General features: G+C 38.3%; 1 protein-coding gene across 4 annotated transcripts; it reads left to right on the forward strand.

Annotated features, from left to right (window-relative positions):
- Positions 1-1,277: 1,277 nt before the first annotated feature.
- phka2 (phosphorylase kinase, alpha 2 (liver)) lies at positions 1,278-25,590 on the forward strand. 4 transcript variants are annotated; one of them, XM_023268373.3, is made up of 33 exons: positions 1,278-1,533; positions 1,628-1,717; positions 3,888-4,046; positions 6,770-6,817; positions 7,457-7,625; positions 7,744-7,826; positions 8,127-8,207; positions 8,357-8,455; positions 8,530-8,676; positions 8,804-8,857; positions 9,041-9,163; positions 9,286-9,381; positions 10,147-10,254; positions 10,915-10,993; positions 11,394-11,528; positions 11,612-11,721; positions 11,849-11,993; positions 13,516-13,594; positions 14,037-14,185; positions 14,271-14,441; positions 15,273-15,382; positions 16,076-16,212; positions 16,294-16,456; positions 17,775-17,854; positions 17,966-18,044; positions 18,129-18,258; positions 18,342-18,443; positions 19,559-19,677; positions 20,234-20,257; positions 20,734-20,787; positions 22,073-22,306; positions 22,392-22,592; positions 24,414-25,590. In XM_023268373.3, exons 2-33 carry the CDS (start codon positions 1,640-1,642, stop codon positions 24,585-24,587), a joined length of 3,720 nt encoding a protein of 1,239 aa, XP_023124141.2. In that variant the 5' UTR covers positions 1,278-1,533; positions 1,628-1,639; the 3' UTR covers positions 24,588-25,590. The 4 variants fall into 4 exon arrangements, with proteins under 4 accessions (XP_023124141.2, XP_023124144.2, XP_023124145.2 ...); XM_023268376.3 differs by lacking the exon at positions 20,734-20,787; XM_023268374.3 differs by lacking the exon at positions 20,234-20,257 and having other exon boundaries at positions 1,279-1,533.
- Positions 25,591-27,777: the final 2,187 nt, after the last annotated feature.

Raw genomic sequence — 27,777 nt, forward strand, 5'->3', positions numbered from 1 at the left:
GTAAATATGCAAGGCAAACTGTAACTGTAATAAGCTGATGAACAGCAGTGGTAAAAGGCTTCTTATATTGTATTTAACAGGTAGAAACTGTCTCCCTCCTGTTTTCCCTTCTGCTGGGAGCAAGAATAAGAGACCAAATGTCTGTATATTCTCAGTCATCCACGTCATGGTAATTGTAAGAGCTTCAGTAGAAATCAACTGGGCCTACCAGAGAAGTCCATCTGATGTCTAGTGAAACTCCTACGATTAATAGAGACAAACTTCCCTGTAAGAATGAGTGTTGCCTAACATCTTTTGTTCTTGTCTTTGGGAGACATGCATACATATGATTCATTGCATTAGATAGCTCTGATGGACACTTCCTGTTTGTGAATTTGCTTTTTGTAGAATTTCCACAACAGGGTATCTTTACTGTACTTTATTTACTTGGGAAATTGAAAATTTTGTTCTCCGACAGTTTCATTAACAAATCGATAAATTAATTAAGAAACTAATTGCTTCATGAATTGATTCTTGAAAATGGTGAAACGTCATATGAGCCACTCTACAGATTTCTATAATAACTGAAAATCATGGATGTTTTTGTTTGGTTCTTGAATAAGCTCCTTTTATTATTGTTTAGCTCATTAGAAGATGGTTGTTATTAAATTCAGACAGTTATTTAGTTGACATTTTAGTGATATCCAGTCATTTTTTATTATTAAGTGATTGTTTCCATAATAAAAAATATGTAATTTGCAAAAACACGTTAATAATGAACATAAAAAACTTTTTTTTTTAACTTTTAATAAAAATCTATGCAAGATATATCCCACGGACTTTAAAAGTCCCTCAATTACATATTGACCCACCTGTGAAAGTAAATGTATATATACAGTATTATTTGCAGTTTAATTCTCTTTTTACATCTGCAACACTGCATTTCAGTGGTAGCTTTGACTCAAATTCATTTAAATTCACTGCTTGATACTTTGCATTTAGGAACAACCCAACAGTGAGGCAGGATTAGTTTGTCCACAGACAGCTCCTGCATTTAGATGCTGCTCACATGTGCTTACATAATAACCCTAAACTTCTACTCTTCTTATTTATTATGTTTACAGTCAGTTATTTGCTCTTCTTATTATTTTCTTCTCATTTTTCTTATTACTCCTTAAAGGCTAAATTTCCAAGAAAGAAGCGGATATAAATAAACTTGAACTTGTTTCCTGTTTACATTGTGGTTAGAAGGGAGGAAAAGAGGTCATCTGGCTCCCCCTGTTGTCCAATAATGAGATCAGAGGAACATAATGTGTTTTTTTGTACAGGATGGAGGTACAGTTGCTCACATACGTCCCTTCCGTACTGTGAAACCTCACAGATTGTCGTCTGTGATAAGTGACACTTCATATCCAGTACTGCTGCACACATCTGGATCTGTGTGTGAAAACAGGCTGCGAGCTTGAAGCTACATGGAATCAGTAAACAGCTGGATGCTACTCGGCTAACGAGCTTTAGCTGAGATCAGGAACTGCAAGGATGATTTGCAACCTGGTGAGTCAAGCAGCTAAATGTAGATTTGTGTATGTAGATTTTCTGCATGGAGGTAAATAAACAGACTCGGTGAGGTCTAACTTGTCGGTTTCAGTGATCGGAGAGGATGAGGAGCCGCAGTAACTCAGGAGTGAGGCTGGACGGTTATGCCAGGCTGGTCCAAGAGACGATCCTGTGTCACCAGGTGAGTCCAGATATACAGAGCAGAGACTGGTGCAAAAAATGGGTTATTTTCCCTAAAAGAAAGTAAAGATCCTGCTTTTAAAATGCACACATACAGAGCAGAGACTAGTGCAAAAACTAAGATCCTGATTTTAAAATTAATCGAATTTGCATCAAACTGCACCCAAAATTCCACAGATTAAAGCACATATTATGCTCCATAAGTCATATCAGAATAATAAGTAAAGTAGACTCGGATTATAATTATTCATACATTACAGTGTCAATGCAGTTTTGCATGTTTCAGCTGGAAATATCTGAACTACTTTACATACTAACTGCTATCTTAATGAATTTTGTTTAATATATTTTGCATTAACAATCATTACAGAAGAAAAATATACGTTGTTGTAGCTGAGCTACTGCTGTTTTGAAACATGTTGGTGAATGTATTATTCATGTAAATGGTAAAGAAACGACCCACAACTGTTGCTTTTGCAGCCCAGGAGTCTATTTTCTTTGAAATACTTTCTTCAAGAATGTGGACCAACGCCTTTTTTTGTTTGTTTTTTGCTCTAGCCGGGGCTGACCTTTGTTAAGCTTTTAGTGGAGTACAGTAACTTCCTCCAAAATGTAGTGGAGCTAAAATAGAAAGTAACAGAAAGTGCAAGTACACAATAGGCTCAAAGTGTGGTGCAGTTTGCTTGTGTAACTGTGCTTTGCATTTTTATATTTGCATGCAGGGACACTTTAAGCTTCATCTTGTTTTGTATTTTTGTAATCAGATCCTTTTTTGTCCTGCAGAAATGTTGTAGATCGGCGGATGTTTTCTAGCTCCTACGGGTTAAGGTTCAACTTGGCTGATCTGTATAGAAATAAACAAAGTGTGAGCAAAGTTCAGGCCCTGGAACGGGCTGAGGACCAGTAAACTATGCACCTTTATCTATCAGTTCTTGAGTGGACAGAGCCACAGTCAACTGCTGTCTAATTTGAAAGTGTGACCGAGAGGGAACACAGCTGATGGAAATGTGCCAACTTTCCATGCACAGAACATATGTCAGAGTGTAGGTTTAATATCAGGGGAGGGGAGGCACAATGAAAGCTCCTCCACAACAGCTGAGACTGAAACTATGGCAACTGCTGTGTTATAAATACTTAACTTATAACTTAAAATGACATTTACTTTCATAGGTATAGACAGCAACTTCTAAAATATTTAACTTGCATCACAACCAATAAGAGCTGCCCTTTCCTGTCTTATCTTTAATCATTTTCAATCATGTTCTTTCTAGGAAATAACAATAATAATAATAATAATACACTGTTCACAGTAAATCATAATCAAGGTCAAATGATTTAGAGTTGGTATTAGTAGGTTCATTAGAAAATTAATTGGTCACTATTGTGAAAATTTTGGATCATTTTGCCAACAAAAATGCCAAACCAATGCAATGCTCAGCTTCTTAAATGCTGCTTTTCATTGTCTTATACATCTTTACGATAGCGGCGCACAGCAGTTGATGAAGTGGAAACTACTGTAAGTCCCAAATCAAGGGCTGGGGTCTAAGATTTGACTGTGTTAAAACATTAAGGATCTTCAAAAAATCACCAAGAGAAGTCAGCATTCGAGGGCAGCAGGATTTATTGTCGAAACAAACCCAGCAGTAGTTCTTAGCAGTGATTAACAAAAGCCCACCTTTAGTGATTTAGGGGCCAATTCTAGGGCCAATTTATTGATAAATTACTAATTTCAGGCCATCTCATGTGAATATGTGTGCTGATATGACAATAAAGAACCTTGAACCCTTCACACTGAATATCTTTAGGTTTTGGTTTGTTAGACTGAATGTGAAGATGTCAATTTCAACTCTGGGAATTTTGTGATTCGACATTGAAAACTATGTTCTCCAGCAGTTTCACAAACAAATCAATAATGAAATTAATGAAGAAACTAATGGCCTCGTAAATCGATTCTTAGAAAATGGTGAAAAGTCATACGAGTCACTTGAAAGTCATGGAAGTTTTCATTTAGTGTCACATTTTTTCTGAATAATGGCAACTGGTCAGTAAAAAGTCAGTTTACGATGATTTTTGCATCAAACAAACTGTAGAAGTGTGATTTTAAATGTGAGGTGATCATGTCCTCCTTGCCTTTGCAGTAGATTTAACTCTTGTGTATGTCTTTGTCTCAGAACCCAGTGACAGGACTTCTCCCTGCCAGCACCCAGAAGAAGGATGCCTGGGTCAGGGATAATGTTTACAGCGTCCTGGCTGTGTGGGGGCTCGGCATGGCCTACCGCAAGAACGCAGACCGCGATGAAGACAAGGCCAAAGCCTACGAACTGGAGCAGGTGTGTTTGGGACAGGGTTAATGTGTACAGCAGCGCCTGTTTGTTCTGTCAGATTCAACAGAATAACAAAGCTGGAAAAGCTTTCAGTGTCTCATTCTCATTTGTTTAGTTTACACAAATGTAGGCTGTATTATTGCATAATCTAAAACAAATCATCTCATCCACAAATTCATATTAAAACCCACGAACTGCAGGGAAATATGTAGTTTGATCAAATTCAGCAATTACTAGGCTTGCTTAACTGCCACAACTGTGAATAATTATGTCAGTTTTTGTTTTTTTTTGTCTTCTTTTCATTTTCTGACAATATTTGTTATTTTTTATGTTTATTGTTTGTATGCTTAAAAAAGTTAATTAGCTGGCTTACTGAAATCATTAATATATAATCAATTTCTTTTGTAAAATAAAAAACAAAGGAATGCAATTGGGTAAAAATGTATTTTCTAAAATTGCTGGTAACAGCTTCACACAGTTGGAAGTTTGCACTTTATTCATGTGTATTACAAATGACATAACTGACATTTTTGTCAAAGTAAGAAAGCAAAATAAAAACACTAATTTTAGCTCTTGTAACTTTGAGGTATTTATAGGTTTAATAACTAAAAGTAATTTGATACATTTAATAAATTTCATGTTTATTCAGTAATAAAATGTTAAATTGCAGTTATTGTTTCAGGCATGTTTGCTCTTGTCATGAAGTTATTCAGTTGTTTTTACTCTAATTGTATTAAGTAACACCACTTGATGAAACTAAAGTATTATTAAGACACAAACAGAGCTAAAACCACTGGAAGAATCAGAAGAAATGTTGAACCGTCTGGTCCTTTAAACGGTCCAGCTGTGTTGAGGAGCTCAGAACCTTCAGACTCTATAGAACCTGGTAGAAGCAAACCGTTTATTTGTTGCTCGTCTATAAATGAGACACAGAATAAAATGAATTTGTTTTATTTTACTTATGAAACAGATAAAAAGTTAAAAATCACACAAATCCTTCTGTAATTTGGTGAGTTCTTTTTTAAACCCAGCAGCAGGTTTTTGGGGTTCAGAGTTAAAAAACAATCAAATGTGACTTTAACAGACTCTGACAGCTAGCATGACAGTTAACATAATAGTTAGCATGACAGTTAGCCTGTAGTGATGGCGAGATGAAGCTTCATGAAGCATTGAGGTTTTCCATCCAACTGGTTCACTCATGGTTTGAAGCTTCATGGTGCTTCATTTGCTCTACTGCGCCATCAACTGGACAAATAAAAGTAAAACAGGCAAAGTGCCTATAATGACACACTAGCTTTGCTATGTGAAGCTGTGAATTGTGTTTAAATGATAATGCCAATAAACAAGTAATATAGTTAATATAGTGTCTGCTTTTCCTGATAGCAGGAACAGAGGGGGAAATGGAAACAAACTGGAGGGAGATTTGAGATTTGTAGCTTGACTGCTTGATTGATGTCAGGTTCTGGCTTTCTGTAAAGTGCTTAGATACTTTTAAATGTAATAAGGGATATAAATGAAATTTATTGTGCTTTTGCTACTTCTTGTTTTGTGACTGCGTGTGGTACCAGTGACAACCTGCAAAACAAAAGTAGGGACAACATTTTATTTGTTTTTATTCAAAAATATCAATTTTTCCACAGTGCTGGGATTCAGGTGGCTTCTTTTTTTGGACAATATTTTTCTAGCGCCTTAGAACACAACAGACACTTCACCTTTTAAAATACCAGAAAAAAAAGAAATTAGAACAAGCGGTGTGTGGTGTTGTCACAGTTATTCATATTACACTTCATTTGTTATGTGCCTACTTTATTAGGAGAAATCAGGTCAAAGTGTTTCCAGACAGGGGAGAATCTTCTCTTTCTGGCTGGTTCTATAAAAAAAGAATCTCAAACCGATTGAATGCAAAGATACAGCAGGTAAAAAGCCAACAAATGTGAACCGGGAATCCATTGCGTTTCGCTGCACCTTATATTTTGAATTGCACGTCACCTGCGAACCACTTCCTGAACCAGTCACGCGGTACGACCGGCTTGCGAGGCTTCGAACGTCATCATTTTTGGCTCCTCCCCTAAATGAAGCAAGCCTCGATACGAGCTTCGTGGACACGCCCCCTCCATAGCTCGGCACACGCTTCGAAGCCTCGGCACATCTCGTAACATCACTATTAGCCTGACAATCGGACAGTTAGCAGGACAGCTAGCCTGACAATCTGACAGTTAGCCTGATAGTTAGCCTGACATTCTGACAGCTAGCTTCACAGTTAGCATGACAGTTAGCTTGATAGTTAGCCCGACAATCTGGCAGCTAGCCTGACAATTAGCCCGACAGTCTGGCAGCTAGCCTGACAATTAGCCCGACAATCTGACAGTTAGCCTGATCGTTAGGCTGACATTCTGACAGCTAGCTTCACAGTTAGCATGACAGTTAGACTGATAGTTAGCCCGACAATCTGGCAGTTAGCCTGACAATCTGTTTTTAACTGTTGTAAAGCACTTTTTGTTGCATTTTACTTGTATGAGAAGTGCTATAAATAAAGTTTGATTGATTGACAGTGTTCATGGAAAATGTGTAATTAAATACAGCCACATGAGAGATAGTCATAGTCTTTCCTGTCTGTCTTCACACATTCACCAAATAACAGCCTGCTGGACTAAACATAGAAAGTAAATTGGATTATAGTGATGGTTTGTTAGATTTTTTTAATGTTTACTCTCCTTGTTTGTTGGCAGAGTGTGGTGAAGCTGATGCAGGGACTTCTGCAGTGCATGATGAGACAGGTAAGACATGGTGTTGTCACTTTGAATATTTACATGTTCACGTGTTTGCACATGTGAACATGTAGAAGCTCTGATCAGTCTGTGTTCTGCTTCCGAGAAGTCACAGTGTGTTATCAAGAGTATTGTGGTATTTAAACAGGCTGTTTCTCTGCCTCAGAATTGGCCTTTAGGGTGATTACACAGGACAGGAAGCATGATAGAAGCTTATACAATACAGGAAATTAGTATGTGTTCATTTATTTGATAGAAATCTGTGTAGTTTCCTGTTATTTTTGATGTTATTCGAGCAACACAATGTCTATTACACATAAGTAAATGAAACTTTAATTAACAAAGTTGGGTTGTTTTTATTCAGGGGCCCCAAAAATTTTTCCATGCACAGAAAACCCTGATTTCAGCTACTAGACGTACAAGACAAGATACATGATGAGGTCACTTTGGGCACTGGGAAATATTTGACCTTTTATAGATTTGATAGAGCAGCTAATTGAGTCAATAATTTTCAAATTAACTGAAAATAAAGAGTAGCCAAAGTTCATGGCTTCTGGCTTTTCATCTATTGTCAGCTCTCTATCGTTGTCCTGCTCAGTATGTTTTTGGAAGTTTTCAACCACTGAGTATTTGGTCTTGTGTCTTCAGGTGGCCAAGGTGGAGAAATTCAAACACACCCAGAGTACAAAGGATTGCCTGCATGCCAAATACGATACTCCCACCTGTGCCACGGTGGTCAGAGATGACCAGTGGGGTCACCTCCAGGTGGACGCCACCTCCATTTACCTGCTGATGCTGGCTCAGATGACAGCCTCAGGTACAGCAGAGTGCAGAATGATGCTTATATGTACTGTTTTCCTCTCTGCCTTTGTGTTCTACCTGAACATATCCCTTAAACAAGAGTTGGTTGCTGAGTTTGTCGTGTTGTTACACAGGTCTTCGTATCATCTCCAACATGGATGAGGTGGCCTTTATCCAAAACTTGGTCTTCTACATCGAGGCAGCCTATAAAGTAGCGGTGAGCAACAGTCTCAGAGATTTGTTTGGAATGCTGGTTTTCAGAGAGGAAGAGGTAGAAATCTGTGCATTTGCTGCTAATAGCATAACACACCACAATCTGCTACTCAACTGCGTGAGTTGGACTGAATTCTGGGTAATGTATGCGATATGAATGAAGACTGTGTGGATTAAAAAAGTGAACACAAGCTGGTTTTGTTGCCTTGATTTTGATTGTAATTTATTTTCAAATCTTACAGTGTGACAATATCCAAGTGGTGCAATAAAGAAAAATTATGTCATGACCTTTTTGCCCCTGTAGGATTATGGGATGTGGGAGCGTGGTGACAAGACCAACCAGGGAATCCCTGAACTCAATGGCAGCTCTGTAGGAATGGCAAAGGTACAGAAGACACATATTCCTTTTATTATTTACCCCATTTACAATATATTGCACTATAGAGTACAGACCAAAAGAAGAAGATGTTGTATAAACGTGTATTGGTGCACGGATATATGAACTGATCTCTGCGTGTTTGTATGATCTTGCAGGCAGCTCTGGAGGCCATAGATGAGCTGGATCTGTTTGGAGCTCATGGAGGACCGAAGTCAGTCATCCATGTTTTGCCAGATGAAGTAGAACACTGTCAGGTAAAGCTGATTTGTCCTCCAGTTATCTCCACTCATCTTCCTTCTGCTCAGCACGTCTGTGTGTTTCCCTCCAGTCCATCTTGTGCTCTATGTTGCCGAGAGCCTCGACGTCAAAGGAGATAGATGCCGGTCTGCTTTCTGTCATTTCCTTCCCTGCTTTTGCTGTGGAGGACGCTGACCTGGTGGCCATCACTAAGTCGGAAATTATAAGCAAACTGCAGGTACGGTTTAAGTAGCCTGGACAATTTTACACAGAAAAACTTTGCAACTCGGTATTTTATACCATACTTTCTAACTGTACTAAGTTGATCAGCATACTAAACTTTCCAGTCTTTGGGTTTATTTCAGGGTCGCTATGGCTGCTGTCGCTTCATCAGGGATGGATATCGTTGTCCTAAAGAGGTGATATATTCTGCGTGTTGAAAATCTGATTCTGTTGGATACAATGTTGGATATAAACAAACAAATGAGGAATGATGTGAGAGAGGAAGTGCACTTTTTGAATAGATGTAATTCAGTAGAAGTTTTTTAAATTGTACAATAGTAATGTACTGAATAATTTGAGTTCCTGGTTTGTCTCACCAGGATCCATCTCGGCTGCACTACGATCCTGCAGAGCTGAAGCTGTTTGAGAACATCGAATGTGAGTGGCCTGTGTTCTGGACTTACCTCATCTTGGACGGCATCTTTGCTGGAGATCTTGTGCAGGTAATAAAAGCAAACACACTCGTCCACTTGCAGCTCGAGCAGCATTCTCACAGACATCACACACTCACTTTGAATGATTTCTGATGCAGTTATATTAATAAAGTGGTTGTGTGCTTCTCCAGGTGCAAGAATACCGTGAGGCTCTGGAGGGCATTTTGATCAGAGGGAAGAACGGCATCAAACTGGTGCCGGAACTTTATTCTGTACCACGTGAAAAGGTACCCCACTTCCACACATTTTTTATTTATTTATTTTTTTAAAAGGGATCGACCGATGTGTTTCTGAGGGCTAAAACTGATTATTAGTAATCAAAGACACCGATATTTGACATACATGTGCATCAAAAATGAACATCTTGTCAAAATTTAGAGTAACTCAAACTCCAACACAGAACTTCATTCGAGTGCCTTTGTTTTCTTGTGTTTTACATACTTGTAATTACAATGGAACATTTAAAGTTTATCCTGCAGTTTTGTTAGACTGCTATTAGTGGTATGTAACCAATCAGATAGAGCTGCTTTAGAGCCAAAGTAGTGTGTTTTTAAATTCATCAGTTTTATCAGTCAAAATATGTAAGTATGCTAAATATCGGATCTTATAATTAGCCAGGCTGATAATCATTTAACTGTCTGACACTATAGTCTCTTTTTCTTAGGTTTAAAAACACTTAACAATAATTAAACTGTTGTATTGACTTGAAATGATAAAAATGGTGGGATAAACAATATCTGCCATGAATTATTTGATTATTTCTTTAATTATTTTATTCTTTTTGACTTAAGTTTTTTTTTTTAAAAATTTACAAAGTCTTTATTGTTAATTTTCTGTTTTTATCCAAGCTAAAAATAAGCAAGCAACAACATCATGGTAAAATTTTAATTTGCCTATTAAGTCCTAACCAGCTTGGATTAAGGTGTAGTGTTAATTAGAGACTGTTAGCACTTTTTCCACTTCAGTATGAGAACATATTTTGTGTTTTACAGGTGGAGGAGGAGTACAGTAATCCTCACACTGTGGACAGGGTGGCCATGGGGCAGCTGCCACACATGTGGGGACAATCGCTCTACATCCTGGGCTGCCTTCTGGCTGAGGTACCAGCAGGACTCTTATACAGAAGCTTGCAACACTTGAAAACAGTTTATGACTGTTTCTGTCACAGCAATAGATAATGCAGGTTTTGTATTGTAGCTGAGGACTAAGGGCACTGAAAGATGTTTCTAGTAAACAATGATTGTGTTCCAGATTATATATTTTTTATTTTTGCTTTAAGTATGTACTGCAGCTGCAGCCACAAAGTACGGACTGTTTCGTGCAGTATATGCACTGTTGGGATTTGTAATAATAATGCACTTAAACTTCAAAAGTCACAGTTTGTAGTGCAGAATGAGCAGCTCTATGTCTTGGTTCAAGCTTGTTTATTCTTCTACAAGAGACATATATGTGACGTAGCTGCACAGAGGATAGTGTTTCCAAAGGGCCAGGAAAGCATGCTGGCTTCCAAACTGCAAAATCCAACCAGCTGTTACATCCAGGATGTCCTGGTGTTTTTGGCATACTACATTTGATGATGTATTAGGACATACTACATCTTTTTCTGGCATTTTATATATTATGAAAGTATAGATATTCGAACATACCCAATGGAACCATACAGGTTTCATTTCTTTTATAAATGTATGTTAAATATACAGAAAAATCACTGACCCTTAATAATTCTCACTGTCTGTCTTCCTTTTTTTTTCTGTGTTAAGGGCTTTTTAGCACCGGGAGAGATAGATCCTCTCAACAGGAGATTCTCTACAAACTTCAAGCCAGATGTTGTGGTACAAGGTTGGTGATTTAAAGAAGACCAACCATTTTATCTTGTTCATTAATTTGAATGCACTATTTGTCTAATTTGACACTTTTTTAATTGTAAAACAGTGAAGTTTGTTTTCAAAAGGGGCTATACAAATAGAATTATTATTATTAGCTGTAGTAGTAGTAGTAGTGTTTAGAGACTGGAATATAATGGGTTAAATTCCTTCAGCCTCAGCTGTACTTTGGCTCAGCTGTGCCGTTTTATTTTGCTTGGAGGACATAAACTACTCAGAGCTTTACAAGTATCATGACAGTCAATGTCAGCATCAGCGGCCAAGATTTCTGATGTTGTTTTGATGTCAGGATTGGTTTATATCCAGTATTTCTTCAAGTTGACAGGATATGACACATTTCCCTCTGTGTCTGTCAGTTTGTGTTCTAGCAGAGTCGGAGGAGATCCAGGAGATGTTGGGGGATCTGGGGATCACGGTGCAGACGATGTCAGAAGTTCTGCCTATCAGGGTTCTGCCTGCTCGCATCCTGAGCCACGTCTATGTCAGACTGGGTAAACCAGCGCTGATTTTTCTTGATGTACAGCCGTGCTCGTGTGGATAATAATAAGAGTAACATCTAATGTCACCACCACAGGCAACTGCAAGAAGCTGAATCTGAGTGGGAGGCCGTACAGACACATCGGAGTCCTGGGAACATCCAAATTCTATGAGATCAGAGATCGCTTTTACATATTCACCCCTCAGGTACAACTGTTTTGAGATGTTGTCGTGTTCATAACCTCAACAACGAACGCTACCTACAAGAAGGTAGTGATGTGCAGTGCTTCATATCTTTGTTTCTTTCTCTCTGTCTGTTTCTCGTCTGGTTCAGTTCCTGGATCAACATCATTTCTATCTGGCACTGGACAACCAGATGATTGTGGAGATGTTACGAACAGAGCTGGCCTATTTATCTTCCTGCTGGAGGATGACAGGACGACCAACTCTCACTTTCCCCATCACACGCAGCATGCTGGGTACTGAAGCTCTACACCTAGAACACATCAGTCCCCTACAGAATATAATAGAGTACACTGTTTCTATTTAGTTTCTGTTAAATACAGAACAAATTTGAATGTTTATACACTGCCTGTCCAAAAAAAAACGTTGCGCACTCTAATATTTCATTGGACCGCCTTTAGCTCTGAGAAAGACACACAGTCGCTGTGGCATTGTTTTGATAATCTTCTGCAATGTCACAGCATTTATTTCTGTCCAGAGATGCATTAATTTTCTACCAAGATCTTATATTGATTTTGGGAGAGTCGGACCGATGCACAAAGTCTTCTCCAGAACATCCCAAAGATTCTCAATGAGGCTGAGGTCTGAACTCTGTGGAGGACAATCCATCTCATACTCCCTGATCCACTCATTCTCAATGTGAGCCCCATGAATCCTGGCATCATCATCTTGAAATATGCTCATCCCATCAGGGGAGAAAACCTCCACTGATCATAACCCTAACCCCCACAGGCTGGTAGACACTAGCCATGGTGAGTTCATCACTTCATCCATCTCTCTTCTTACCCTGATGCCCCCATCACTTTGGAACAGGGTAAATCTGGACTCATCAGACCACATGACCTTCTTCCATTGCTCCAGAGTCCAGTCTTTATGTTCCCTAGCAAACTGAAGCCTTTTTTTTCTGATTAGATTCAATGATCAGCGGTTTTCTTAGAGCTACAGCTGTTTAGTCCCAATCCTTTGACTTCCCTTTGCACTGTGCATGTGGAAATGCTCTTACTTTCACTGTTAAACATAGCCCTGAGTTCTGCTGTTGATTTCCTATGATCATCTAAGAGTTTGTTCCTGCAAGATGATGGTTCTCCACTATCCTTCAGGTTTTAATAATTGCGTTGGATGGTTCTTAACCTGATTTTAGTAGTTTCAGAAATCTCCTTAGATGTTTTCTTTGCTTGATGCAGGCCAGTAATTTGACCCATCTGAGACAGATTAACATCCTTTCCATGACCACAGGATGTGTCTTCCAACATGGTTGTTTAAGAAATGAGAAGCTTCTCACTGCATCAGCTAGGGTTAAATTAGTTGCTGCAGCTGAAACATATTCATCGCTGCAGTAATTATCAATGGAAGGCTTTACCTATTTGCTTAGTTAAATCCAAGTAGCGTCCTTTTTTTTGGACAGGCAATGTATTAACTTGAAGTATATGTATATGATTATTTTCTGTTTGTCTGACTGGCTTGACTAAACTTTGTTGTGTTCAGTGTTTATAAAAGTTTAGATGTGTGAAATCCTCTGACATTTATTGTAGAGCAGCTTGCAGAAATTTCATGCAGATTATGCTTTCAGTATAACTAAGACATGATAAAGGTGGATTAAAGAACAATCTAGCCAAAAAAGGTGTCTGAAAATGAGAAGTCACACTGCTGAATCCTGAGAAATACAATTAACAGTGTATTTATTATGTGTTGTTTTGCATGTAGCTGTGATCTTGATGGGAATACTGTAAATGGCATTTATTTTCTTTTTTTGTCCAGTTGAAGAAGGCGATGCGATCGATCCGTGTATCCTAGCAACCCTCAGGAAACTACAGGATGGTTATTTTGCTGGAGCCAGGTTTGTTTCCATCAGTTCACTTCTGTTTGTTTTTTAATTTAGCTTGCTTTATTGGTATGACATCATGTGGACACTATTTCAAAAACATCAAGGAGAATATGACAATTATATTTAAGAACAATCAAAACATATATATCAATCATCAGGGGAAAATGCTAAATGTTTAGAAATGAAAACAGTAAATCTGCATTCAAATATGTGCTATATGGAGTATTAGTTTCATTTTGGTTTGATCTAAGAGTGAGTCAAGATCTTGTATTTTTTGGATAAGAATGCTCATATTTTCATAAGCACTACAGTGCTTTCATAAATTCCATTCATATTCATGTATAATCCATCTGAGAAGTAGATTTTCATCCAACATAGAGTAAATCTTTGAAATATCTGCTGTATACGTTACTTCTCTTGCATGTCTGGGTGCTTTTCCTGAATGTTGCGACAGGGTGCAGATGTCCGACCTCTCCAGCTTCCAGACCACTTCATTCCACACTCGTCTCAGCTTCCTGGAGAACGACGACAGCTTACTGGAGGACGAGTATGATGAAGACGATGACGAATATGGAGAGGAATATAACACATGTGGGCATTCAGGTAGTAAACAATGTGTGTGTAAATTTCCGTAATGCTTGATTAAGTACCCTGATCAGTAACTAAATGTGTACGTGTTTAACTCCAGGAGGCTCAAAGGACATGTTTGACCGTTACCTCACCCAGCTCCTCCACAGCACCACCACCAAGTGCCATCTTCCTCCCATCCAGAGGGGGCAGCACCACGTCTTCAGTGCCGAACACACCACAAGAGACATCCTGTCCCTGATGGCACAAGTCCAGGGCCTGAACATGCCCAGTGAGTTATTAAGAATGCAATCACTCACCCTCATCTACAAGTAGGGGTGTGTAGTTTGCTTTAACATTTTAGATTTTTGTACAGATAAAATACCTGAGATGTACGTACAGGGAGTGAACCTAAATAAAACTGTTTAACTGCAAAGTCACTTACCGTCTCAGCAAAAGAAAAAAGAAAAGCAAAGACAACAAGATCTTTAAAAGTACTGATTGGTTTGATACTTATTCTGATTAGAAAGTGGTTGTTGTAAATAATTTCAAACTGTGTCTTTGCAGCTGATTTAAATCTCTTCAGCTGCTGGTTACATGTAGATTGCACAAGAAATTAAACCTCTTAAGACATTAACGTAGGGCGACCATATCTTGACTACTGAAAATCAGGACACTCAGCCGGCAGTGAGATGCTCAAATGATAGTCAAAGTTTACTCAAAGATGCCTTATAATTTCAATACATTTACAGTATGCCTCCTCTGTATGGATAGGAAATTATTATATTACCAAATACTATCTATAACCAAAGACACAAATTCAGTTATGCTTCTCAGAGATTACTCAACATGCTTTATTATGACAAATTTAAAAAATAATGAATGAAATAATGTCTCTTCTGTATTAGAAAAAAAGCAACTAAAAATACATCTGCTATATTAGCAATCCAACTTTAACAAAAATCAGGGAAATCAGGACATTTGTTCACCCAACATTAACGTACAAATGTATCTGTTCGCGAAGGCCCCAATAGTCTATAATGCAATGCAGCTGCAAGCCATGCTCTTTTAGAGGGAGGTTTACAGGCATAAATGAATTCATTAATTAGTGTGTATGTTTCAGAGTCTTCCATGTATCTTCCGGTGACTCCGGCCATGAACAAACTCCGCAGATCCCTCAACCTTCTTGAAGTTCCTCATCTTCAGCACGGCCCACATGCAAAGCAGCAAAAAGTAGGTGCATCAGATCTTTCCTCTAGCATCCATGTGTCTCTTGTGACTTCAGCATTAGTGATGGTCCTCCGACACCCGGGGCTGCGACACATGTACAGTAGCTCATTAAGCAAATGTATCGAACCACTGTGGTACATTTGGACGTTTTGACACACTTGAGTAGCGATTAAGTGCATCAAATGTCAATGAATCACCTGAACCCTAAAGCATACTGTGCCAAAAGCCATAATATAACCTGTATTTACACCAGCCTCATGTGAAAATTACATCAGTCTGTATTTGTAGGGCACCTCATGAATGTAGCAGCAATGTTTAAATGTTTCAGAACTAAAAAATATAGGTCAAGAGTATATAGTGTTACAGACAGACATGCCAAATAAGAGCCATGGCCTTCAGTAATTATTGTCATTATTATTACTATTATTATTATTACTGTATCCGCTAGAAACCATACAATCAACTAGTGTAGCTGAACAGGAATGTGCATGACGAATCAAATCCAAAACAATCCATCTCGATTTCATTTCATTTCATTGACCACTAGATGTCCTGCTCGATCACTGTGTCATTGAAGACTCCAGTAATGAAGCATGTTTTGAATGAAGTGTCGAAGCTTCAGCAAAGCCTCGATCAACCATCACTATTCAACGTTGCTCTAAAGTGTGTTTGTGTAACACTGATGTCCCTCACAAGCTCCACAGTGCTGCTGACCTGCACCTACCTCGGGACTCTCAGGGCAACACCGACTTTGCAACTCTGGTGAAGCAGCTGAAGGAGTGTCCCACTCTGCAGGACCAGGCCGACATCCTCTACATCCTCTACATTATGAAGTACGAAACAAAACTACAACACGCTAATAAGTAAACTATGTTGCTTTTTGTAATGGGTTGCGTTTTGATTCTTGTGACCAGAGGAGCTGATTGGCCGGTGGAGCTGTCGGGTCCTGGACAGGGTGGAGTCAGTGTTCGCTGTCTGCTGGAGGAGCTTTATGTACAAGCTGGAGCCTGCAAAGAGTGGGGGCTCATCAGATACATATCTGGGATACTACACAAGAGAGTGGAGGTCCTCGCAGAGGTCAGTGAGAAAACATGCTTTTATAACAGCAAACAGCAGAGTAGCTTAGCAGCTAGTTAGAGGCTGCTTTTACACTAATGGGGTTAGTACGAGTGGCTGTAGATAACCATTATTACCAGGTGTCTTAAAATTGTAACCTGATACAAAACTGAAAAAAACTTGGATATATTTGCAAAAACAGACACCTGAGAATATTTAGTCTGATCTAGAGAAACACCATCACTGACAGCAGTACGACACCAATTAACATGTAACTGTATTAGAAAAGTGTAGCAATACATTTTCCTCTGTGTATTAGACAGATTACCTCTGAGATCAGAAATTTTCTGGCATCACAACCGACTGACAGAGTGGGACTAATATAATTTGGACCTGACCCAACTCAGGTTGCGGGTCAGATCTTGTTAACTAGGATTTAAGCAGATTCATGATAAGCCATACTTGATACTCTTCTTTGATCAGGATGAAAAGGATGTTTTGCAGCTTGGGATTGGCTTAATGTTTACCACAATGTAGGGATGAGATGTTGGACTAGATTTGGTCAGAAAATCCAAATTTGTGCAAATGCCTGGTGCCCTTTTTGGTCCAGTAGTGATCCCTGAGTGTCCTGCTCAGGCAAAAGTATCATCCAGCATGTCACCATGTCATCTAACTTCTCTTTAGGACAGCATTTTAAAATTCTAGTAAAACACTTCATTCTTCTGGATGTATTTTAGAGACATAATCTACTAGTAGATTCTTTGATTATACATGTCAAGAAATCTGCAGTACATTTGTTTTCAAAGTTATTCACACTTTCTGACAGCTACTAGTTTTAATGACGGTGATGGTAATGACAATTTAACTCATTCAAAGGTGGTGCAACATTAAATAGAAAAAATAGCCAATTTTTCCATTGTAGCACAATGAATAGCTCAACTACAAATGACATTTATATGTTCAGTTTATATTTTATTTGAAAATGAAGGATTTCACTAGAAAATCTTCTCTTATTTTGTTTGTCATTTTCCTCCAGCTAAAGTGCTTTCCTTCTCAGCCAGAACACTTTCAGTCAAAACACACACATACTCATATTTTATTCACCTGTATAGTATCCATCTTGATCTAAACAGGGTCTCAAATATGAAATAGTAAACATATTAACTTTATTCTATATTTAACAGTGTTCTTGATATATCATCTGGATCAGTCACCAGCAAAGCTTCATGTATGACAGTAAATAAAATCTGTTTTTAATTGTCTGAAATCTGTCTAAAACTATCAGTACATACGAGATCATTTTAATCATTTTATTCCACCTGTAATGTCTTTTCTTCAGGCCTGCACAGACCTGATTTCCCATCACAAGCAGCTGACTGTAGGTTTACCTCCTGAACCCAGGGAGAGAGTGATCACAGTGTAAGCTGATTTTATAGTAATTTAAAAAACTCTGTTGCAGTTGAAGAGATTTTGTGCTGTATTAGTGAACTCATGATAAACCGTCTCTTCTTCCTCACTGTTTCTTCTCAGCCCACTTCCTCCTGAAGAGCTGAACACTCTGATCTATGAAGCCAGTGGTCAGGACATCAGTATAGCTGTTCTCACTCAGGTAAACATGCGACCTCTCTGACTGATACAAACCCTTGTGTTACACTTTTCTTACAGCTGTGAACTGTGTGTGTTTCTCTTGTAGGAAATCATGGTCTATCTGGCCATGTACGTGCGCTCCCAGCCCGCTCTGTTTGGCGACATGCTCCGACTCAGGATTGGACTCATCATGCAGGTGATGGCCACTGAGCTGGCTCGCAGTCTCCACTGTTCAGGTAGGAAAAACAGACAGCGATGAATAAACACAAGCTACTCGTGTCTCCACAGTGAAACTGAAACCCGTGTGATATGTTTGCAGGGGAGGAGGCGTCTGAGAGTTTGATGAGTCTGAGTCCGTTCAGCATGAAGAGCCTCCTGCATCACATCCTCAGTGGAAAAGAGTTTGGGGTGGAGAGAAGTAGTGAGTTTTTTTTTTTATTTTGCCTTGTTTTTAGGTGCCAGTCTGTCGCTTCAGGCTGAAATATCTTAATATCTTGTTCATGGATTCTCTCTGCTAACTGTCAAATATCTGGATAATAATCAGGATCCTGTTTATATTGGTCTAACCCAGAAAGATGACATTAACTTTTAAAAGTCCTAATCTCTTCTACACCTTATCATTAACTGTTACATTGATGCTGACACCAGACAAAATAAAAATCATAGATGTTGGCAACAACCCTTTATAATAGATATAAGGAGGCATAGCTATGCAACACTTACACTCAAAAGGCTTTTATCCACTTTTCATATGAATTTTAAATACAGGCTTAGGACCTATCTGATGAACCGAAAGTAACTTTTACAGATTTTTCCTCTCTCTGTCTCTTTCATAATGGGCTCTTTTTTTAGTCTCCTAGATCATCATGGTAGCCTATGTTGCACAGCTAACCTGCTTCAGAGGAGGTTAGCTTTGAAGAGCTGGGGATTTATGTTCCTTTCCTGACAATACTCTTTATAAGCCATGAATGGCTCAGTAGAAAATGCATAAATATGGTTTTATGTTATGACTTTCTGTTTACACTGCTGGTATTGCAGCTAATGCAACTCAGATGAGAAAATTAGTTTATTTATACTTATCACAGAAAATATACAATCATTAGCATTAACTTCACCTTGATTTGGCCAAAAACTAAAATTATATTTTAATATTGGACAGTGTCACATTGCAAATACATTAAAATAAACATGCATATACATTCATATATGTATAAAATACAAATGATTAACAGTTTTCTCAGCATTCCTTTCTTGTAGCGTGCTTTTTGCCATAATACATTTTTTCATTCAATCTCAATTACAACAACCTGTTCCTCTTATATAAAGTAGGCAGCACATGATCAGTCCATTATGTGTGAAAGAACAATGAAAACACTCCTTTTATAGAATTGTGGACAGAACCTGGTGAAGAAAACTTTAACTGGAAAGTAAATGTGACAGCTACCATTGTGATGCCCATTATCTCTGACTGACGTTTTAGGTTTAGAATCTAAAATAACATTTTCACTGGTGTTTTTGTTTGTTTCTTTTCTTCAGTGCGTCCAGTCCAGTCCACAGCCACGAGTCCTGCCATCTCCATCCATGAGCTGGGCCACACAGGAGCCACCAAGACTGAACGCACAGGAATACACAAGCTGAAGAGTGAAATAAAACAGGTGGGAAGCATCTATCTATCTATCTATCTATCTATCTATCTATCTATCTATCTATCTATCTATCTATCTATCTATCTATCTATCTATCTATCTATCTATCTATCTATCTATCTATCTATCTATCTATCTATCTATCTATCTATCTATCATCTATCTATCTATCTATCTATCTATCGTTCTATCGTTCTATCATTCTATTATCTATCATTCTGTCATTCTATCTATCTATCTATCTATTATCTATCTATCTATCTATCTATCTATCTATCTATCTATCTATCTATCTATCTATCTATCTATCTATCTATCTATCTATCTATCTATCTATCTATCTATCGTTCTATCGTTCTATCATTCTATTATCTATCATTCTGTCATTCTATCTATCTATCTATCTATTATCTATCTATCTATCTATCTATCTATTATCTATCTATCTATCTATCGTTCTATCGTTCTATTGTTCTATCGTTCTATTGTTCTATCTATCGTTCTATCCATCGTTCTGTCGTTCTATCTAATATAATAATAATAACATTCTTGCTTTTGCTTACAGCTGGATGACTCTCATCCTGTCAGTGTGGGTTGATTTTGATAATATCTAGCATGTGACTGTTTCTAACTCGATCTAAACAACCGAACCGTCGGCTAATAACTCCCTCACGCTTTGTGAGCCATGTTACCCTCCATAGCTGGGACGACTCTCACATCATGCCATATCAGTAGGAGAACGTTCTTTGCTACTCCTCAGTGTTTCACACATTAGCTCTCTCTTTCTTTGTAGTAGGAAAGTATCATGGAACATAACTTCTCTACAAACCATTCCATATAAATCAATGATTAAGCTGCTTTTAAGTAGCCCACTTTCTTTCCAGCTCATAGCTTGTGGTTGCATTTTGGACTGGCATGGTTTGCTTATAAAATGCTCTTTCTGGTGATCAGTGATGTACAACAATGATTTTGTTGGATTTTTATGCTCTGTGTGGCTGCAGTAGGAGAACCATGTGAACCATATCAAACTGTCCTCTCCCACCTGTCATCCATTTCCACCTGTAGATCTTCAGTGGGGGTCTTTCCTTGAATAGCAATGTCACCTCTCCTCGCTCCACGGTAAACCATTTCACCTCAGCTGCTGCTTTGTGCTTCCTAGGTTGTGTGTGAATGCATCCAGCAAGGTCATGCTAAAAACATTTTTTTCTTACTTTTCTTACTAGACTTTCCTTATTTAATGATAAGAATGTCATTATTTTGTCTCCTCATTGTTAACTATTGTTCTAAAAAGACCAAAATCACACAAGTAATCCCACTGACAAGTAGTGTTGAAGTCACCTGCATCTGTAGCTCCATTTTCATTAAAAACTTTAAAAATTAACAAGTAGACCAGAGTGTACAGAAGCACAGGAGACATAAGAATTTAGTTGCAATAAATATAGGTAATTTTGAATTAAATCTCCTGCACAATCTGAAGAAGGATCCCTCTTCTGTTACTCTGTTTTGGATTCACCATTTTTCTTGTTAAAGAACATTTTCCTCATGCAAATTTAGACACAGTTGTGATTTTTTTGGCTGCATAAAAAAGTCATGTTAAGTCAACATACAGTGTTATTTATTATGTGAATTTACTTTAATCATTTAAATATAAATATTAAAATTATATGAAATACAGTATAACCTCACTGTATTAAATGTTGAGGCTAAGAAACTACAGTATGATTAATTATGGAAATTAGTCTGACTTATAAAGAAGTAAAAATTTGACCCTACTAATTTAATTTAATTTATAAAACTAAGCATGTTCTGAGAAACAGTTCCATATTTCTAATGTTCAGTGAATTTATGATAATAAAGCTAATAGCACAATATAGTTCTTTAATGTTTTAGACAATAATTTGTTGAGGCAGAGGCTTTATCAAGCAGTTGCTGCTCTTCTTAGTAAGCTAAATTCAGTGCTGTGTTTGTGCATTTACACTACTTTTTAATAATAAATGACACTAAAGTATACAATAATGCCAGCCTTGTCCTTAAGTATGTTTGCATCAGTGTGCATGAATAACTGCACGGACTTTGTAACTGTAGATAAGTGTTGTAACTCTCATTTAGAGCACTTCTACAATAAATATTTCAGACTTATTTACATGTATTTATTATACTAGTACTCTTGTCAGGACACTGTATCTGCCACCGCCAATCATAAATCAAGGTAAACAAGGTACAGTTGTTTTCAGCCTTGAACTGGATGTGTGGTGGCAAAAACTGCAATTGATTGTGATGTAGAGACAGATACGACTGAGAAGAGTAATAGTATACATACATAATTTAAACATGTAAAGTACATGGAAATAAGGCTGAAAATCACTTAATTAAAAATGTTATAACAGCATCTTCTTCACCACAGCGCTGCAGCAGCCCCTCCACTCCCAGTGGAATGCTGTCTCCAGTGGGTCCTGGTCCAGCAGACGGACAGCTGCACTGGGAGGAGAGACAAGGCCAGTGGTTGAGGAGACGCAGGCTGGACGGAGCCATCAATAGAGTGCCGATGGGTTTCTACCAGAAGGTGTGGAAGATCCTGCAGAAGTGCCACGGCCTGTCCATCGATGGATACGTGTTGCCCTCTTCTACCACCAGAGAGGTGGCATCTCGCACACTTGCTGCTGAGGCTGGACTCGGGACTTTCTTTATATATGCGTGTGTTTAATTGTGTGTTTTCTGTGTAGATGACCGCTGGGGAGATCAAGTTTGCAGTGCAGGTGGAGTCGGTCCTGAACCACGTCCCTCAACCAGAGTACCGGCAGCTGCTAGTGGAGACCGTGATGGTTCTGGGTCTGGTGGCCGACGTGGACGTGGACAGCATCGGTGGCATCATCCACGTGGATCGCATCCTGCATTTGGCCAATGACCTTTTCCTTACTGACCAGGTACGACTAGAAAGATAGATAGATGCTTTATTGATCCTTTGCAGGAGATCACTGTTAGAGAAGCTTCAATAACAGTCAAGAGCCAACATACACGGACATGGAACGTTTGTGGCACAACTATTCACAAAAATACTAAAATGTACTTAATGTTGAAGAATTCTGCGATGTGGAGAGACGAATTAGGAGACAGATTCAGAGACACTCTGGAGACTCAGATGGCTTAAGTTGAGAATAAGGTTTGCTGATATCAGGAGAAGTGATACAACGAGCAACACAGTGATGTGGGCACTGGCAGCATAAATTCTGAGGATTTTCTTCACCTTGGGTATATACTGAGTTGGGAGGAATGCCATATTTACATTAGAGCCCCACATGGAGACAACTTGTCTACTCCGTAACGTCAGACTGAACAATATCTAATCTTAATCAAGCCATATTTTTCCTACAGCAGTTGTCTCTCTCTTTTGTGTATCTTCCTTTGCAGCATCTGCCTTTCTCAGGGTCATATTAGGGACAGAGAGGCCTGAATGCTCCCAGCCTCAGTTTGGGAGAAGCAAATAGGAACAGGAGTCAAAGGTGATAACCTGTAGGATCGTTTTAGGTGAATCTACAACTTGATTTAAGGCGACTGTAGTTGACAGATGCAGCCTGCATGATATTCTGGGATGTCTTCAGCTAATAGCTGCAAGGAAATACCTCGATACTGGGAAAGAGTCATTTTTCCTCCACACTTAAGACTTTGTGTGAGGTAATACAAATATTAGTAATATGTAATGTGCAAAATATATAGTAGAGAAAATATGCACTGTGCAAAAATGTAGAAAATCTCTAAGGTGAATATTGTACAGTGTGCAGAATGTTTGTGAACTCATGCAGAAAGCTCTAAGTTTCAGAGGATGCTGTCAGATTATGTTCTACAACAACAAAGGAAGCACATTCGATGTAACAGTCAGAAAATGTTTCCCAAAGGTTTCTGACAACAGAACTTTCCCTATAAAATGTTCCATTAATGCTACATGACAACAAATCAACATCTGGAAAAAGTTCTGAAAACATTATGGCTTACCAGTCCAACAATGTTGCCACCAAACATTTTCAGAACGTTAACTTCCTGTACATGGAGTACAGCAGGGTTAGTATTTATTGCTGCCCATTAAACCGTCTGATGGCGGCGAATAGAAACGACGCCCTGTAGCGTTAATCGTGCACCTTGGAGGAATCAGCCTGTGATTGAAACTGCTCTTCTGGATCATCTTCATGGTGTGACACAGGTTTGCAGCTTTTCTCATAAGTGACTTGAGAGCATCTTCACCTCCATCGTTAGCTGGATCGGACCGATTTCAGTCCAAATAATGGAGCTGCTCTTTCTGATCAGTTTAATAGTCGTGTTCTTGTCTGACAAGATAATGGCAAGACAGTGTCAGGAAAATTCTTCAGTGGAGTCCTGACTTCTTCAAATAAACAGAGTCGTCTCTCAAGTCAAAGCAAAGTTTTACTTGCACAAGGAATCAACGTTCAGAACACAGTCTGAACAAGTGACTGGCAAAAGTGAGAAACAGTGCAGGTTTTCTACAGGCACATAAGCACAAGTCAAACATGTGTTATCTTTGATTCGCTGCAGGCACGGAGGTTAGACCTTGGTTCCTCAGCACTTCATGGAAAATCACTGAGCACACATGAATCCACACATCACACAGTTATATAGTATTACAATGAATAAGAACATTTACTCAACAAATACAATCATTTTCATAGCAGAGATACATCGAATGTTCCTATATGTGTGTATGTGTTGACTCTGTTGCATCTCTGCATCCCCAGAAATTAAACAGTGCCAGTGAATATTTCCTTGAGAAGGATCCAGCAACCGGAATCTGCAACTTTTTCTACGACAGCGCCCCCAGTGGAAGCTACGGCACCATGACTTACCTCTCTAAAGCGACTGTCACCTACGTCCAGGACTTCCTGCCAAGTTCCAGCTGCTTGATGCAGTGAAGAAGAAGCAGACTAGTGTGTCTGGAAGCTCCCAACAGACCCTGAAGAGACTTTTTCTGACTAAAGAACCAGTTGGCCAAAGGCAAGCTTCTCATAGCAGCTCATACAATCCATCTTATATAGTGACAGAACATCAGAGCCTTGGTAGCTGATGCAAACTACTGTAGAACTGATTTAGTCTTTCTGAGTCTGGACTGTGAACTTATTTATTAACATGCTGCTCAAACGCATGTTTAAAAAACTTACTTGCATTTTATGCAAATTAAAGACATAAGACATAATTAAGACATAAGCTCATCTCTGTGCTTTTAAAGAATATTATATTAGCAGTTATCTGTGCCATATGTTGTCACTTTACTGAGCCCAGCAGTTATCAGAGTAAACATTTTAATAATTTATGCAGAAAAGTGAAGAATTGTTTTCATCAGTCCCTAACGTTTTTAAATTAATATTTAATTTGTTTATTTAGTAATATATTTCAGTGTTCTACTGTAATGACTGACCTAAATATGTGGGGAAATTAAAAAAGCACGATTACCCCACAAATGACTGTGTGCATAAAAATTAACAACAGTTTTACCTCTGATAGCTTCCAGACTCTATAATTTCTTATGAATGATACTGAAACTTACTTGTTGTCATCTTCTATTAATATTAAACTGTATAAGAACCAGAATCACTGCTGTCTTTAAATGCCAAGAGGCGTTTGTCTTTGTGTACTTGTTGTGTGTTTTTGTACAGTAAATGAATATGAATCTGTCCGCTACTGAATGTCATCCCAGGATTATGCTACTGTAACGTCCAGTCGACATTACCTCAACATACTAACAGCTTGCTTGTTTGTGTGCAGTGAAAATGTTTTTATTTGTGGTATATTAGAGTAATAAAACTCCTCTAATACAACAGGCATATACAGTGGCCTCCAAAAATATATTAACATCAGAGTGAAACTACATTTTTGCTCTTAAGGTGTTCAGTGTGAAATAAAAGCAGCAATTATCAACTTTCGTGTAATTGGTCTTTACCTGCACATACATTCTCCTGTGTTGTGTTGATTACCTGCAGCTTCAGGTATGCAAAAGTTAAACCTCATTCAACTAAGTTAAGGACCAACAGGTGGAACTCATTGCCCAGGTGGTTCCTTTTTTTACACAGACTGTCAGTGAGTGTTTCGCCTTTGTATAAATCCATCTTATTGAGACTGCAATAGGAGGTTTTTTCTGACATTTCCCAGTAGGAGAAGCACAGGTGGAATTAATAATGGCTCAGTAACTGGTAGGTGCACCTGTAAATTGACAGTGACTCAATATTCAGCCGTTATTTTTACACCTGAGCTTCTCCTGCCTTGGCTTGTCACAGTATCTGCTGTGAAAAGGTCTGTTTTAGCCAGAGCACATGCACCAACATAAAAAATAGAGAAATGACACAGCTCATCTATAAGAAGAGATAACAAAAAGAACTGAGAACCACAACAAAAGAAATGGAAATAAGATGTACATCTGTGTTGAGAGTACTGAAAGAAAAGCCCACAGGAGAGGCCACCTGGGGAAACAGTAGCTGATGACAAAAATTCGTACAGCTGTGAAACATGGAGGAGGTGGATTGTTAAAATGTGAATCTGAGGAGAGTGTTTAGGCATTAAATGAAGACAGACACATGATTCTACAGCATGGACAGCCAGTGACTGTTAGAGACTCCACACCACAAGGTAGAATTGAGGGTCAGACAGGTCAGGTACCCAACACATGTCACCATTAGACTGATGCCAGAATAAAAGTGGAGAGATGAGCACATTTCTTTAAATCTGAGGTCAAGAATTTCTCCACCTCTGCCTCAGGTAACACATTTCAGAATGAAAACTTCGTCTGTCAGCCTCTTGCATGAAATCGCAGAAAGTTTTCCCCTCATCATTTAAAAGCTTGTTTTTGTACCAGAGTGAGTTAGACTCTTAAAGCAGAGCTGGAACAGAGAACATTAGACTAAATAGTCAGAATGTTTCTCTGGTTGGAGAAGGAAATAGTTCCTGATAATAGCTCATGATTTTAATGGAGAGGCTCAAAAGACTTACACCTTCTTGAAGTGTTATATATTTATTTGGACAAGGGAAAGAGAATAAATACACTGCACAAATTATTAAATTATTCTTTTTATACATGATGAAGCTTCTGATTAATTATATTAATGACTAAGAACAGATTATAATTCATAAAGAATATGGAAACACAATGGAATCCAGTCAGACATCTGTCTGTTCTGACTGCTGCTGTTTTCCAGCTCAGCCAGCAGTGTTCGCTATTGTCCTCGGTACACATTTCTTCCAGCTGTAGGGCGACAGGCGGTGGGAGGCCAGGCAGGCACATTTATATCCACCTCGCTGGTTCACACACACATGGGAACAGCCTCCATTCTTGTGGTTGCACTCATTAATGTCTGGAGGAAAGGGATTTAAAAAATATATATATATGGGAAATGGCTAAGATGTGTCCGTAGGTGCAGGAGCATACAACATGTTGAAAAATGGCTTTTTTTTTTCGACATAGTACACTATGGTGTTTTTTTGTGCCAAAATTCATGATGATTATTTTTCAAAGAAAACCTTTCTGGAGTGTTTTTCCACAGCCTGCTTTACATTATTTCATCATTTGGCATGTTTTCACAACATGATGAAAAATGACATTTTTCGACATAGTATACTATTGCGTTTTTTTTTAACCAAAATTCATGATGATTTTTTTTTTTCAAAGAAAACCTTTCTGGAGTGTTTTTCACGGCCTCCTTTACATTATTTCATCATATGGCATGTTTTCACAACATGATGAAAAATGACATTTTTCGACAGTAAACTATGGCGTTTTTTTGTGCCAAAATTCATGATGATTTTTTTTTTCAAAGAAAAACTTTCTTCAATGTTTTTCACGGCCTCCTTTACATTATTTCATCATATGGCATGTTTTTACAACATGTTGAAAAATCGCATTTTTTTCGACATAGTATACTATGGTGTTTTTTTGTGCCAAAATTCATGATGATTATTTTTCAAAGAAAACCTTTCTCGAGTGTTTTTCCACAGCCTGCTTTACATTATTTCATCATTTGGCATGTTTTCACAACATGATGAAAAATGAAATTTTTCGACATAGTATACTATTGCGTTTTTTTTTAACCAAAATTCATGCTGATTTTTTTTTTC

Source organism: Amphiprion ocellaris, chromosome 1 (genome assembly GCF_022539595.1).
Source record: "Amphiprion ocellaris isolate individual 3 ecotype Okinawa chromosome 1, ASM2253959v1, whole genome shotgun sequence".
Lineage (NCBI taxonomy): Eukaryota > Metazoa > Chordata > Actinopteri > Pomacentridae > Amphiprion > Amphiprion ocellaris.